Source organism: Pseudonaja textilis, chromosome 3 (assembly GCF_049901715.1).
Source record: "Pseudonaja textilis isolate UNSWEBS1 chromosome 3, rPseTex1.2, whole genome shotgun sequence".
NCBI lineage: Eukaryota > Metazoa > Chordata > Lepidosauria > Squamata > Elapidae > Pseudonaja > Pseudonaja textilis.
In genome coordinates this window covers 30,824,434-30,837,275 of record NC_141992.1, presented here as the reverse complement: position 1 = coordinate 30,837,275, position 12,842 = coordinate 30,824,434, and the positions used below count along the sequence as shown (strand labels likewise).

The window sequence follows — 12,842 nt, the reverse complement described above, 5'->3', positions numbered from 1 at the left end:
GAATTGAATTTGCTGGCAAGCAAACCTTCGAAGAGTCCTAAGGGAGATTCAGCTGTACTTAAAAGCAGAGCCGAAGATCTAAAGACTAGCTAGAAAGCAAGAAATCCAACCATTTCCTGCTTCCTAGCTAATCTAAATCTCCCAGCACAGCAGAAAAGATGATGGTTGGAAAAAGGAAAAATAGCAACTTAACAGACAAGCTTACTGAGTAAGGAGTGAGTGGGTGGGGAGGGTTCCTGCGGGCCATGTGGGCGGCGCAGCCTTGTGTTTCTGCGCAGCCTGGATTAATTGCTTTGGGGGGGGTGCTCTAGGGGTGAGATTTCTCTGCGGCCTACCAAAATTTTCTCATAGCCCACTGGTTGGCGACCGCTGCTCTGGAAAACAAACAAGTAATCCAACAAAATGTAACAGACCTGTATGCTGCACACTTTGACTTGCTTGCAGTTGGGTTGTGCCACCATTTGCAGGTGTGCCTGGTGCTGTAGAAGGCACCTGACTTTGCATGAAATTTTGATTTGGTTGCCCTGTAGTAAAGCCAGTTGGAAGACGTTTGGCCATTCCTGGATAGAAAAAAAATGCTGATTTGAAGATTTTTATTAATATTAACCAATATATTCTATTACTAAGAGAAGAAAAAGGATGAAAAGGGATCAGGAAGATAAGCTATAAAAAGCAGTATCTGACGAGACAAAAATTAAATCAGTACCAATCATTGCTTTTAGTACTAAAAGAGGAACTAGGTAGTGGGTTCAACATTTTAAGATATATAGAAAGAATGTGGATTATTACAATCCCATTAGAAAATATAACGCACATTTATATATTATATGTAAGACAGAGGGGATGGTGTCTTACATATAATATATGTAAAAACATGTGGGATCTTGTCCCCTGAAAAACTACAGAATTATACAAAGTGGTCAAGGATCTGGTAAGAATGAAAATCATATTTCTATGGTACTTAGTTACAAGGTAGCTTCTCTGAGAAGCCAAAGCCTAGAACAACCAAAATCTGAGACAGAAAAGAGTTTCAGAAAGATATTTTTTCTATTATCTCAAAGTGTATAAAGAGGCTAAAAATGAAATCAGCTGATAGAAAATAACGAAATTATTCTAAAAGATCTCTGAACACAGAAGGAGATTCCAATCTCAAGTGTAGAAAATATTCCCTACTTACAACAACTTCTAACTACGGTAGAAGATAATTAAACCAGCACCCTGGTTGGAAGGTGACAGGGATTGATGAAAAAAATCACTCTAATTAAATTATGTCAGCAAAGCACATAGATTGAAACAGATTGAAAGAGTTCAAACTACATTCCAATTCCAAAAAAAGGAGGAGAATTAACAGAATATCTAAATCATCATACAGTTCCAAATTTCATTTGCCAACAAAATAATGCATAAAATTATCCAAAATAGATCAGAGCCTTAAATGGAAACGGAGATGTCAGTTGTTCAAGCTGGCTTTTAAAAAGACCAAGGAACATCTGATGTTATTACTGATGCACATTGGATTAATTGAAAAGCCAAAGAATATAAAAAAGAAGTCAGTTATGCTTCATTAATTATATAATGGCTTTTGTGTCAATCAGGTCAAGCTGTGGAATATACATAACAGATGGCTATGAAGAAAATCTACCTACGTGGCCAGTAAAAGTTGACACCAACTTGATGGCACACAATCAAGTAGTAGTTAAGACTAGGGTTTTTTTCAAAATAATTTACTTTAAAATAGCAAAGGCCCACATTCACCAAATAGATGCTCTTTTCAAAAATAAAGAACTCTAAAAATGCATATAAAATCCATTTTGAAATATAAATAAAAGACAAATCAGATGCATGTATTGATATTCCATTAATTACACAACAGGTTGTTGTTTTACAGCAGGTCAAACTCAAGGCCGTGCCAGATTTGGCCTGTGGGGTGCTTAGATCTGGCCTATGGGGCCAGCCTGGAAACAGCGGACTGGCTCACAGTGCCTCTGTCATCAAAAATGGAGCTTAGGCTTGGTTTTCACTGCCAGAGGACTACAGGAGGTTGTTGTAGCTGAAAATGAAGCCCTTTCGCTGTCAGAGGGCTGCAGGACATCAAGCTGGCCATGCCCACCCAACCCTTGCTTACCCCAGCAATGCCCACTTGGTCCCCCGAAGTCAAACACAACCATGATGCAGCCCTTAATGAAATCAAGTTTGACACCCCTTTTTACAGGATATTAGGTTTAATAAGTATTTATTCAATCAATTAATATTAATTTATATGATTAATATATTTTTTCTCCTAGTCCTGTATCTTTTTTGGCACATCTTCTGATTAGTATGACTAGAGTGTACATACACACCACATACAAACACAAACACACACATAGAACTGTGCAAAAGTTTTAGGCAGTTGTGCAAAAATGCTGTAAATTAAGAATGCTTTCAGAAATAGTATTATTACAGTTTATTTTTATCAATTAACAAAATGGGAAGTAAACAAACAGAAGTGAAATCCGAATCAATATTTGGTGTGACCACTCTTTGCCTTCCAAACAGCAACAATTCTTCTAGGTACACTTGCACAGTTTTTGAAGGAATCTGGCAACTTTCCTTCACAGTTGTACTAAACATCTTGGAGAACTAACACAGATCTTCTGTGGGTATAGGCTGTCTCAAATCCCTGTCACTTCATGTAATACCAAATAGACTCAATCTTGAGATCAGGGCTCTGTGGAGGCCAAACCATCACTTCCAAGACTTCTTGTTCTTTACCCTGAAGATAGTTCTTAATGACACTGGCTGTATGTTTGGGCCAATGACTTGCTGCAGAATAAATCTGGAACCTGGATCACACTGGTTTCTGTCACTTCTGTGCTGATGGAGCTATTGGACATCTTCCGATGTTGAAGAGAAGTAAGCATGATGTGTCTTTAATCTGCGGCATTAAATTTCCTTGGCCAACTACTGTATCCACAGTCTTCAACATTGCCCATTTCTTTGTGCTACTTCAAAAAAGCTTGAACAGCACATCTTGAAACCCATCTGCTTTGAGGCTTTTGCCTGGGAGAGACCTTGCTGATGCAGTATAACTACCTTGTGTCTTAGCCCTGTGCTCAGTTTTGCCATGGTGGATGACCTGAAACTGTCTTGGTTGTTCCTCACTCAGTTTTAAACCTCCTACACAGCCATTTCTGTTTCAGTTATTGAGTATGTTTCAACCTACATATGAAATTGATGATCATTAGCACCTGCTTGGTATAATTGGCTAATCATACATCTGCCTCTAATTCTTCAAAATCCTGGAGTAAGTGTAAGAACTGATGCTGTTTTGAAGGCAAAGAGTAGTTACACCAAATATTGATTTAATATATCAAGGACTGCTTTTACCTGGTATTGGTAACTCTAAGTTGGTAAGACATGGAAATTAGACATTACATAGTATTCAGGGGTTTGTTTTCAGAATGTATATGGCTTCATAGAATGATTCTAGGTGGTTCACAACACTCCATAAAACCATGGTTAAAAACAATTACCTTTTTCCCAAGTTACCCTTTTCCCAAGCACCAGACTAAACATCTGCACAGCTCAACCACAATTTATGTAACTTTCCTTCGGGCTCATTTTAAAAGATCATTTTAAATCCATCATCTATATGTTGAACAGATGCAATACAACTTCCACAGGTATACTTCTGGCATTTTTTATCTCATATATAATGCCTTATGATAGAAGTAAATTCAGATGAAGTTATAACATGTCAATTTACTATAAAAATAAACAAGCATTTTTCTAAAATGGGATAACTTACCACCAAGCCCAGGATGCAAGCCCTGTGGACCCTGGTTTTGCTGCTGCATCACCATGAAATTAGAAGGTACGTTTCCCTGCTGTACCATAGGGTTACGGCCAGGAGAATTTACAGACTGTTGGAATCCCTGGGGGAGGGTATTAGCTTGGGGGGGCCTTGGTCCCATCTGCTGCTGTGCTTGATTAACTGTTGGTGAAGAGGCAGGAGAACCTTGCTGAAAAGATGAGGGAGAGGATGCAGGAGACTTGCTGGAAAGGTGGGATTGTTGTAATGGAGTAGGAACCCGTGAGGGTCCTCCCTGAAGACTCTTCATTTGAGGAGCAGTAAATTGGGCAGAGTTGCTCATCTGAGAAAAGTTTGTATGTGTTTGAGAAGCTTGTTGGCTTCCAAAGGGATACGGGGGTGGAGGGTGAGAGGGTGTTTGTACTGTTGCTAATGAGGGCCTGGTTTGGATTTGCTGCTGCATTTGCCCAGGCAAAGGGGTCTTTTTCCAAGCCTGGTTAACTGTCAATGCACCCATTGTTCCTTGGGATGGAGGAAGTTGAGATGTTCCAGAAGGTACTTGGTTCCAACCAGGAGGAGGAACTGGAACTTGAGCTGGGGTTGTAAATGAAGGTCGAATACCCTGTTGTTGTTGTTGTTGTTGTTGTTGTTGTTGTTGTTGTTGTTGAGGCCGTGGATGCAACTGTTGCTGTGGCTGAATCTGCTGCTGAGCTTGCATCTGCTGAAAGTTGCCTGGATTTATTTGTCTATTAACAGAAACTGATTGTACAGAATGGAGCTGAGGCATCATAGATCCAGATGGATGATTCTGCTGTTGGATAGTGAGGCTTGATAAAAGTGGATCCGCTGTATCTATGAAAAAAAAAATGTAGGTAACTAGTTCTATAAAAGTAGCAACAGAACAAATGTATATCCCAACGATTACTCAGAGAAACAAACATATTCCATTTTCTTTTATATAAATTGCCCTTAGAGTAGCATTCTTCAGTAATTTTTCACTCAAATTTTATTAATTCTATAGTCTCTGATCAATGTTGACATGGGAAGAAATGTTTCTTTTCTCCATGTATACATGATTTTACATTTTGATCATATCCCTTCTCAGTCACACTTTTCCAAGCTAAGAATTTCTGATGTTCTACCTTTATTTTTTTTGCAGAGAATGTGTGTGAGCCTTATTATCACTGAGTTTGCCACTTCTGTACTTTTTCAAACTTAGTGGAAGATCAGTTTAGAGTGCAACCTGGTTTCAGAATGGAATTTTGCTCAGGAAATGAGCTTTTCTTCCACCCATCCTACTAAATCATCTACCATGCCATTTCTAAGTATCAAGTAGTAGCCTGGATAGCATGAGGTTGTTGTAATGAGATAACAAATTGGAAAAATTTGTTGGAGCTCTATTGTTCAAGTAAAATTGCTTCTCTGTACATGCAAAATAGTTCTAAATTAATACAAGCAAGAAAATGATTAAACATACATTTTTTCCCATGGAGGTATTCACCAACATGGAAAACAATGGCATTTAGAATTTGCGAGAGTTAATTAATTACCTGACTGAGCGGCTGGGTGAGGTGTTCTGGATTGCAGTTCTGTATTTGTCATTACAGAGGATGCTACAGTCCCACTCTGTTGCATCATCACGGATGCAGGATTATTTATTCGAATTAAACCTAGAAATGTGAACACATTTTTATAGTATATCACACTAAAATATCAAATTATAAACATCTTAAAACTCAGCACTGAAATATTTTTCGGTAGTTACTGAAATATAGTTTACAGTCATTTCTTATTGGATCTAAATATGGGTGTCCAACCTTGCTAGGGCCACACATGAGAAGAGGAATTGATCTGGGGCACATATAGAACATATAATATACAGTAGTTAATGTATATAAATCACATCATGGTAAAGTTAATCTTGTGGGGTTTTATTACTGGCTGCCCAAGACCACATGTGGTCCGTGGGTTGGACATGTCTGAACTAAGTAAACAAAATAGAAAAAGAACAGTTCCACAATTATATCTATTTGTAAGACCATACACCTGGAAATACTATCTCACAAACATAAATACCACATTCTACCATTAATGTATGATGTTACTATTTTTAGTATATTTCAATTTAACTACTGAATGTCAACAAAGAAAGAAAAAGCCCATATATCTTTCATTCACAATACAGTAAGTGGATTTTCCACAGCAATAATACTGCATACTTTACCTATGTAGTGATCTATGAATATTCTTCATTTATTACAAACAGAATTACAAAATACATTATGAATAACATGTCTGCTTCTGTTCCTAAAAATTACCAGTGATCCCCATGTTTCCTAATGTAATGTAAGACCTATAGGATTTAAACATTTCAAAGAACATCTCTCTCTCTCCTATATTTTTTTAAGAAGGCATCTTTTCCTGTATTTCTTTTATAGAAGCTAAAATCCAGATTTTTACTCCTTCCCTATATTTTTTCTGTAATCAAGCTGTGCTTTGTTTTTACTACACGAAATAAACTTGCATCAGTTTATTTATATCAAATGTTTGCTTCACAATTCACATCCATATCTGACTTACCCAAATCCATTTGACTTGTGCTTCCAATTTGAATTTGAAAGGAAATATCAAGCAGAAATAGTCTGGAGTTGTAAAATAAGCTATGGTATTTGAAAATTTCCTGGATTATCCAAATTTTAAAAACTGAACTTGCCTTGACTTCCTGGCAGAGGAAATCCTGTCTCTATCCGTACTGTGTTGCCTTGTCCAACAGGCCCATTAATCCTTAAATCCTGACTCTTGTTTTGAGTTAATGATAAATTGATGGCACCTTCACCTAGGAACAACAGTCAGAGAATATAAATGTGGCTTTCATGTGGCAGGAAGTTAAAAAAGCAGCTTTTTTAGAAGTTCAAAAGTCTTATAGGTTAAAGGAATATTAATTTGAAACAAGTTGGCTTCTTGCAACTGATCACCCCCCCACCCCACCTCACCCCCCAAAAAACCACCATTAGACACCACACTTTGGATCTGTAATTCAATTGTTATATGTGGATATTTTGCTGCATAGGAAACTTCCCAGAGATACTTCTCCATTCAACTAATTGAAGAGAAAACATCATTTTCCTTTCTTTCAGTAATGAATGGGTCTGCCCAATAATTCATGTATCACTCAAGCAGAACAAATTGTATACAAATTTCATCTTATTAACAATGGCATTGTGCAAAAAGCTATATTTAAGATCTATGCATCATTGGATGTTTAAGCACTGATACTCATCACCTCTAAAGAGAACTGTTAAATGTTTATTCCCAACGCTACTCAAAATTATTACAGCATTACATTTCCTATTCCAGTTCTCAAGATCTATTAGATGATTTTCCCCAAAAATGACATGTAGCTGTTTCATAGCTAGCATTCACTTTAATTATGTTAACAAAGATGGGGGGTGGGGTGGGGGAGGGAGAATGAACTTGGAGAGTGTAACTCGTCCCAAAAGATTATTTAGTCCTATTGTTTTAATCAAATTATTAAAAAGCTAATCAGAATGGATTAACAATAAACTTAGCTGCATTATTTGATATGGTTCAAACTCAGTCACAAAGTAATTTCAATTAATTACCTTCGATTTGAACAGACAGAATTCCCAAGTCACGAAGTTGTTGGTTGTTGTTCTGAGCTAGCATTCGTAGCCTCTCAGCTGCTTCACGAGGAATATTAAAAGTAACACGTACACTATTCCAGGGCTCCACTTTCTTCAATTTTAACTTGGCAGATTCTTGTTACAGAATAAAAAAGAAAACAAACTATAAGATTTGCACTCTAACATACATGAGATTAGGAGTTAGAAAGCTTCATTCACTTTTATTCATTGTTTGTTACTCTTAGCAACTCTAGGCTAGTTTATAAAAGAAACCATTCAACTAAACATAAAATTACTGTAGTTAACTCTCAAACTAAGGCTAGCTATTATCTTCATAAGAACCTACATATATCATGAGAAAGAAAAAAGTATGTAGAACCAGTCTCAATAACTTGTTCTATTTGAAGCACGAAAATTATGGAAGTTTGACTCCATGATTTGGATTTAATTGGCAGAAGATATTTATCCTAGTATTACATTTAATTAATCTTAATAGCTTACAAATGATATATATCACATACATTTATTACATTTAAGATCTGATATCAACAAAGTATTCATTTATATAAAATTATAATTTCATTTTATAAATGATTTTTGAATGTGCCACACAGTGTTTTCTCCAAAACAAGAATTAATAGATTGAGTTTTCTTAATGAAATGCATCTATTTGAAGGCAGAAATACTGATTGCTTAACATGGCTGTTATTCCATTTAAGATCCTACATATAGATGGATTTTGTGTATGCTTCAAATATAACATATATAATTTGTTTGTTTCGAATAAAAATGCAATTAAAAATGAAGCAGCTACAAGAACTTATTTCATCTGACAGAGGATAAAATAAGAGATATCTATAAATGAAATATATGTTTTCCTGTCTAAAAAAAGAGAAAACCTCAAAAATAATTGATGCCTCCCAAAGCAAATAAAATGTGTAGCTGCTTATTATGGCAGGAAACATCCAGGTTAGTAAACACACAGTATATTTTTAATGGAGAATAATAACTATATTACTGATCTTCCCAATGGTTACTATATAGTATTGTTTTACCAAAAAATATTGCAGTGACGTCTAATTTTTTAGAGCAACTTGAACTCTAGATACACATTACATTTTTACATATAAAAAGCCAATATGAAAAATTGAAGTACCCATGTGTAAGAGGCCAGGAACATTGTCCAAAATGACTCCCAATTTCTGCTTGAAGTCATCGTCATCTATATTGCCCTTAAAAGCTACAAAGATTGTAGAAACACCAGAAGGGCTGTTAGGTTTTATATCATCTTCTTTTTGTACAGGATCAAGATCCACTTTCAATTCTTCCATGACTGAGGAGCACAATAAACTGTAATTATCTTTTAAATTGGGTAAGTCGCTCCAAACCATGGTAATATAATATCCTGCACTGGAAATTTATCAGGTACTAAGGAGAATCTATGAAAAAAAAAGAAATATATTATTTAATATATGTAGAAATGCAGGTTATTTTTGTTAATATTTGGTTTTTACATGTTTAAATATAAGGAATTATTTTTATTCATGTTATTTATTTATAAAGACTGGAATTAAAAAAAAACTCTCCAAATTTGCTAATGCTGAATTTGCAAAAGTAGTTGCATTCAATCATTGTATAGCATACAAACCACTGAGTACATAGAAAAAGAATCTTGAGAAATGTTTTAAATTTCAGTGCAAAACAGCTCTTTTGATTGCAAAAACCCCCCACCTCTGTAATATTGAAGCCAAGTATTTTTATTAATCATAGAAATGAATATTATTCATAATACTAAACATGTTAATTAGAAAAAAAAATAGCCTACCAGGAGATCTTGCATCAGAAGCTTGATGACAACTTACAGAGGTCCATAACATTCGAGCCATAGTAGCATATACGTTGCTGATTTGCTAGAACATACTATGGGAATCCAATCTTCTTTGATCTTTACCCGGGGCAAACCTGTAAATGTATCCCATTAAAATTATCTTCTCAATTCTGAATCAATGTAATACCCAGTAAAACACATGCATATTTGTTTTTAAAGATTTCATTGTTAAACCAAATATGAATTAAGTTATGTTTCTAGAAGGAGCATCCAAGTCAGTTCCTAAATTATGTTTAAATTTTAAATTTTAATTGATATCCTATATGTAGACAATTCTTTGAATCTCCAAATTCAGAGAAAACTCTCTTGGTCGGGGATGACATTCCAGGTGGCAAAGATTATTAAACCAGCAAAGATTTCTTGATTTGAAGCTAAGACCTGAGAAATGTTGAATGGCAACAGAAGAAAATACATGTAGCTCAGGGTTGAGCTGCGGAGTCCTAGGTGCTCTCTTGAGCTTGGTTGTTTGCTTACAGACAGCTCATTTTCCAACTAGGTAAAACAGTGCATTGTTGAATTTGAATAGCTTCAGGCAGAGGAATTTTAATGATTCACACTGAATTTCACAAAGTTGACAATATCAGCACCACTAATTATTCCAGTAATTTAGGATAGGATTAAATAATCTATGACTTTTTATATATTATTTCCAGCATCCATCACGGCTTGCCTTAGAACTGAAGGGGATTGTAATTTAGCAATGTCAGGAAGATACAGGATCCCTACTTCTGACTTAGATGAATAAAGTAGCACTTATTCCTATTCTTTATTTGAAGGACTTTTTCAAAAAAACTTTTTCAAATAATGTTGGTGCATGCTTTTAGGAGCTCCATTTTCATTAAAGAAAGATTTGGTAGAAACAAGTGGTTTTTTTAAAAAAATTAGTCATAATGATTTTCTGATAATAAAAGCTATATTTCCCAATTCCCATTCAAAGAAGATTCTCTAAATCCATTATACATTTTTATAAATAGATTATATACCTATGGGTCGGCATAATACATTTCTAGACCAAGTGTTATATTTCAGGATGAGTTATAGTTTAACAAGGATTTCTATCTTTAAATTAATAGTAGTAAAAAATACATCTTTACATCTAAATCCTTTCCCAAAATATATTAGAGATTTGTATGCATGTTATATAAAATAATTAGTTTTCTAATATGATAGGATGGTGAAATCTATTTTGTTCTGATGTTTGGGACCAAGCTTTATTAATTTAAATGTTTCCCTTTTGCATGAAGCTTTAATTAATGCATCTTAAGTTTTATAAAACCTATAAACTCAAAGTTCTGTTCTATTGTATAAGAAAAATCTACGTTTCATTACTTTTTAGGCCAATGACAGTTCAGGTCTCCCACCTTGACATTAATAATGATTAACTTAAAATGTAATCTTATCTAAAATGCTCAGAAGCAAGTTTCACTCACATTTATGGTACTTATTTTAGGTGAGCTAAGTATACACAAATCTCGCTTCTAATTTGTAATTTCAAAAACACTAGGAGCTTAAGTCCCAATGAGATTAATGAATACACTGTACAAAGTGTTAAGCAATCAAAATATTATATATTAACATTATGTCAGTTTCTTGAATCATTGCAGTAACTTCATTAGTAAAGAATATTGATATATAAGACAATAAAATCTCACATTGTAAATATCAATGGTTTGCTATTTGTTTAATATTATTAAATTTTAATATTTGTTAAATTGTTGCTTTTTTAAAACACTTGTAGACCTCCAAGGGTAACTTTGGGATATGGGAAGCCATATAGATTGTTTAAATAAAATAAACGAATTTTGTTTACATGAGGTTAGATACCTGTTAGTCATAAATCCACAATCATCTTAAATTGAGTAGCCATCACATTATCCACAAAACCACTCAGCATAGTTTAGAGCTGGATTAGATTCTGGATGAGGTCCTGCTATTCTTCTTGTATAAGAACAGACCTTTATTATCAAGAAAAGGAAGCAATTAATTTTCCACAAATTTAATTATTTTTTTAAAGTAAACTAAATGATTGCTAGGCTGTTTCTTATAGGTTATCACATCACAGTTATTATATTACAGTTACAGGTAGTCCTTGACTTATGACAAAAATTCGGTCTAGAATTTCCATTATTAAGTGATGCGGTGGTAAAGCAGTCCCAAGGGTTGTTGTGAACTGAATCTCATGATTGTTAGTCCCAGGCCTGCAGATAGGTAAGTGGCTGCTGCCAGGTGGGACAGAGAATGAGGGGGTTTGCGAGGGTACAAGGGAGGGACGGCATGTGCAAGAGGCACAGGGAAGATGCATGACAGCCATGGAACAAAGGATTGAGGAAGAATTGAGGACAGTGCGTGAGATCCCATGCGGGCCAGGAAGGATTCAGGAAGATGCATGACAGACATTGTACAGGTTGAGGAAGGTGTGCAAAGGTGCACAACTTGAGTGTGGATGGGCTGGGGGAGGGTGGGTGGATGGGTGTGACTTACATCAGTGAATTGTGATCTTCCCTGCCAAGTTCCCCATTCAGATATTGGGAAGTTGGCAAGGAAGGTTACAAATGGTGCCAAGAACACTGATAACAGAGGAGTGCTAGGATGGTCAGAACTATAGGACTGGTCCTGACCACTATTAGTTCAGCACCATCATAACTTGGAATGGTCACTGACTGAATGGTTGTAGGTCGAGGACTACTAGTACTGCTGAATGACTAGAGATTTGTAGACAACTTGTGAAATATAAAATCATGTTCCAAGTCACTTCCAATCTATTATTGCTGATAAATAATACTAACAAATAAATGCACAAAGCTTTATAAAGAAGGCAAACCCTAATTAGGTGAAACAACAGAAAAGGGGGAAGTATTTAAATCTTTCTCTAACTTCAAATTCCCTTATCTTGTTCGGCTGAACCGGTCCAAACCGGTAGCATACCATGTTTAAAACCAAGGAAAGTTGAACTAAAACCATAAGCACCGTTATGTTCATATGATTTTCACTTAGCAACTGCTTTGCTTAATCACTGAATTGCCAATCCCAATTGCAATCACTAAATGAGGACCATCTGTAATATAAAGCTGTGAAGAGACTGTGGAAATCAAGAAGCTAATATTACAGCCCCCCTCCCCCCCCCCACACGCACGGCCATCCAACGTCCACTTAAATCAGGCATGTCCAAAGTCTGGTCTGGGGGCCAATTGCGGCCCGTTTTCAAATTTTGAGTAGCCTGGAGCCTCTTCTCCCCACTGGCTCAGCCTGTCACTCATCCCCACCAGCTGGTGTTTTTCCCCTTTAATGTTAATGGTTCAAGAATGTCAGGCTGAATGGTCGGCCCCCACACATTTTCACCTCACCAAATCTTGCCCTCCTTGCAAAGGTATGGACACCCCTGACTTAAATACTTCCCCTGGAAGAAATAGCTACTATCACCTGAAGCAATCTGTTTCATTATTGAAGATTTTTTATGAATAGGACATTCTTCCTGCTGTCTAGTTGAAATCTGCTTCTCTGTAATTTTAAGCTTACT

At 35.8% G+C, this 12,842-nt stretch overlaps 1 protein-coding gene across 1 annotated transcript in view; it reads right to left on the bottom strand.

Annotated features, from left to right (window-relative positions):
* NCOA6 (nuclear receptor coactivator 6) overlaps positions 1–12,842 on the bottom strand; it is a 51,949-nt gene that overhangs the window by 24,762 nt on the left and 14,345 nt on the right. Inside the window, exons 2-9 of the mRNA XM_026697624.2 lie at positions 11,150–11,280; positions 9,263–9,399; positions 8,594–8,876; positions 7,417–7,572; positions 6,507–6,629; positions 5,344–5,463; positions 3,791–4,645; positions 414–560 (exon numbers count right to left, since the gene is read on the bottom strand). Coding sequence (XP_026553409.1) covers positions 414–560; positions 3,791–4,645; positions 5,344–5,463; positions 6,507–6,629; positions 7,417–7,572; positions 8,594–8,828 — 1,636 coding nt within the window. The 5' untranslated portion in view covers positions 8,829–8,876; positions 9,263–9,399; positions 11,150–11,280. The remainder of the gene's footprint in view (positions 1–413; positions 561–3,790; positions 4,646–5,343; positions 5,464–6,506; positions 6,630–7,416; positions 7,573–8,593; positions 8,877–9,262; positions 9,400–11,149; positions 11,281–12,842) is intronic.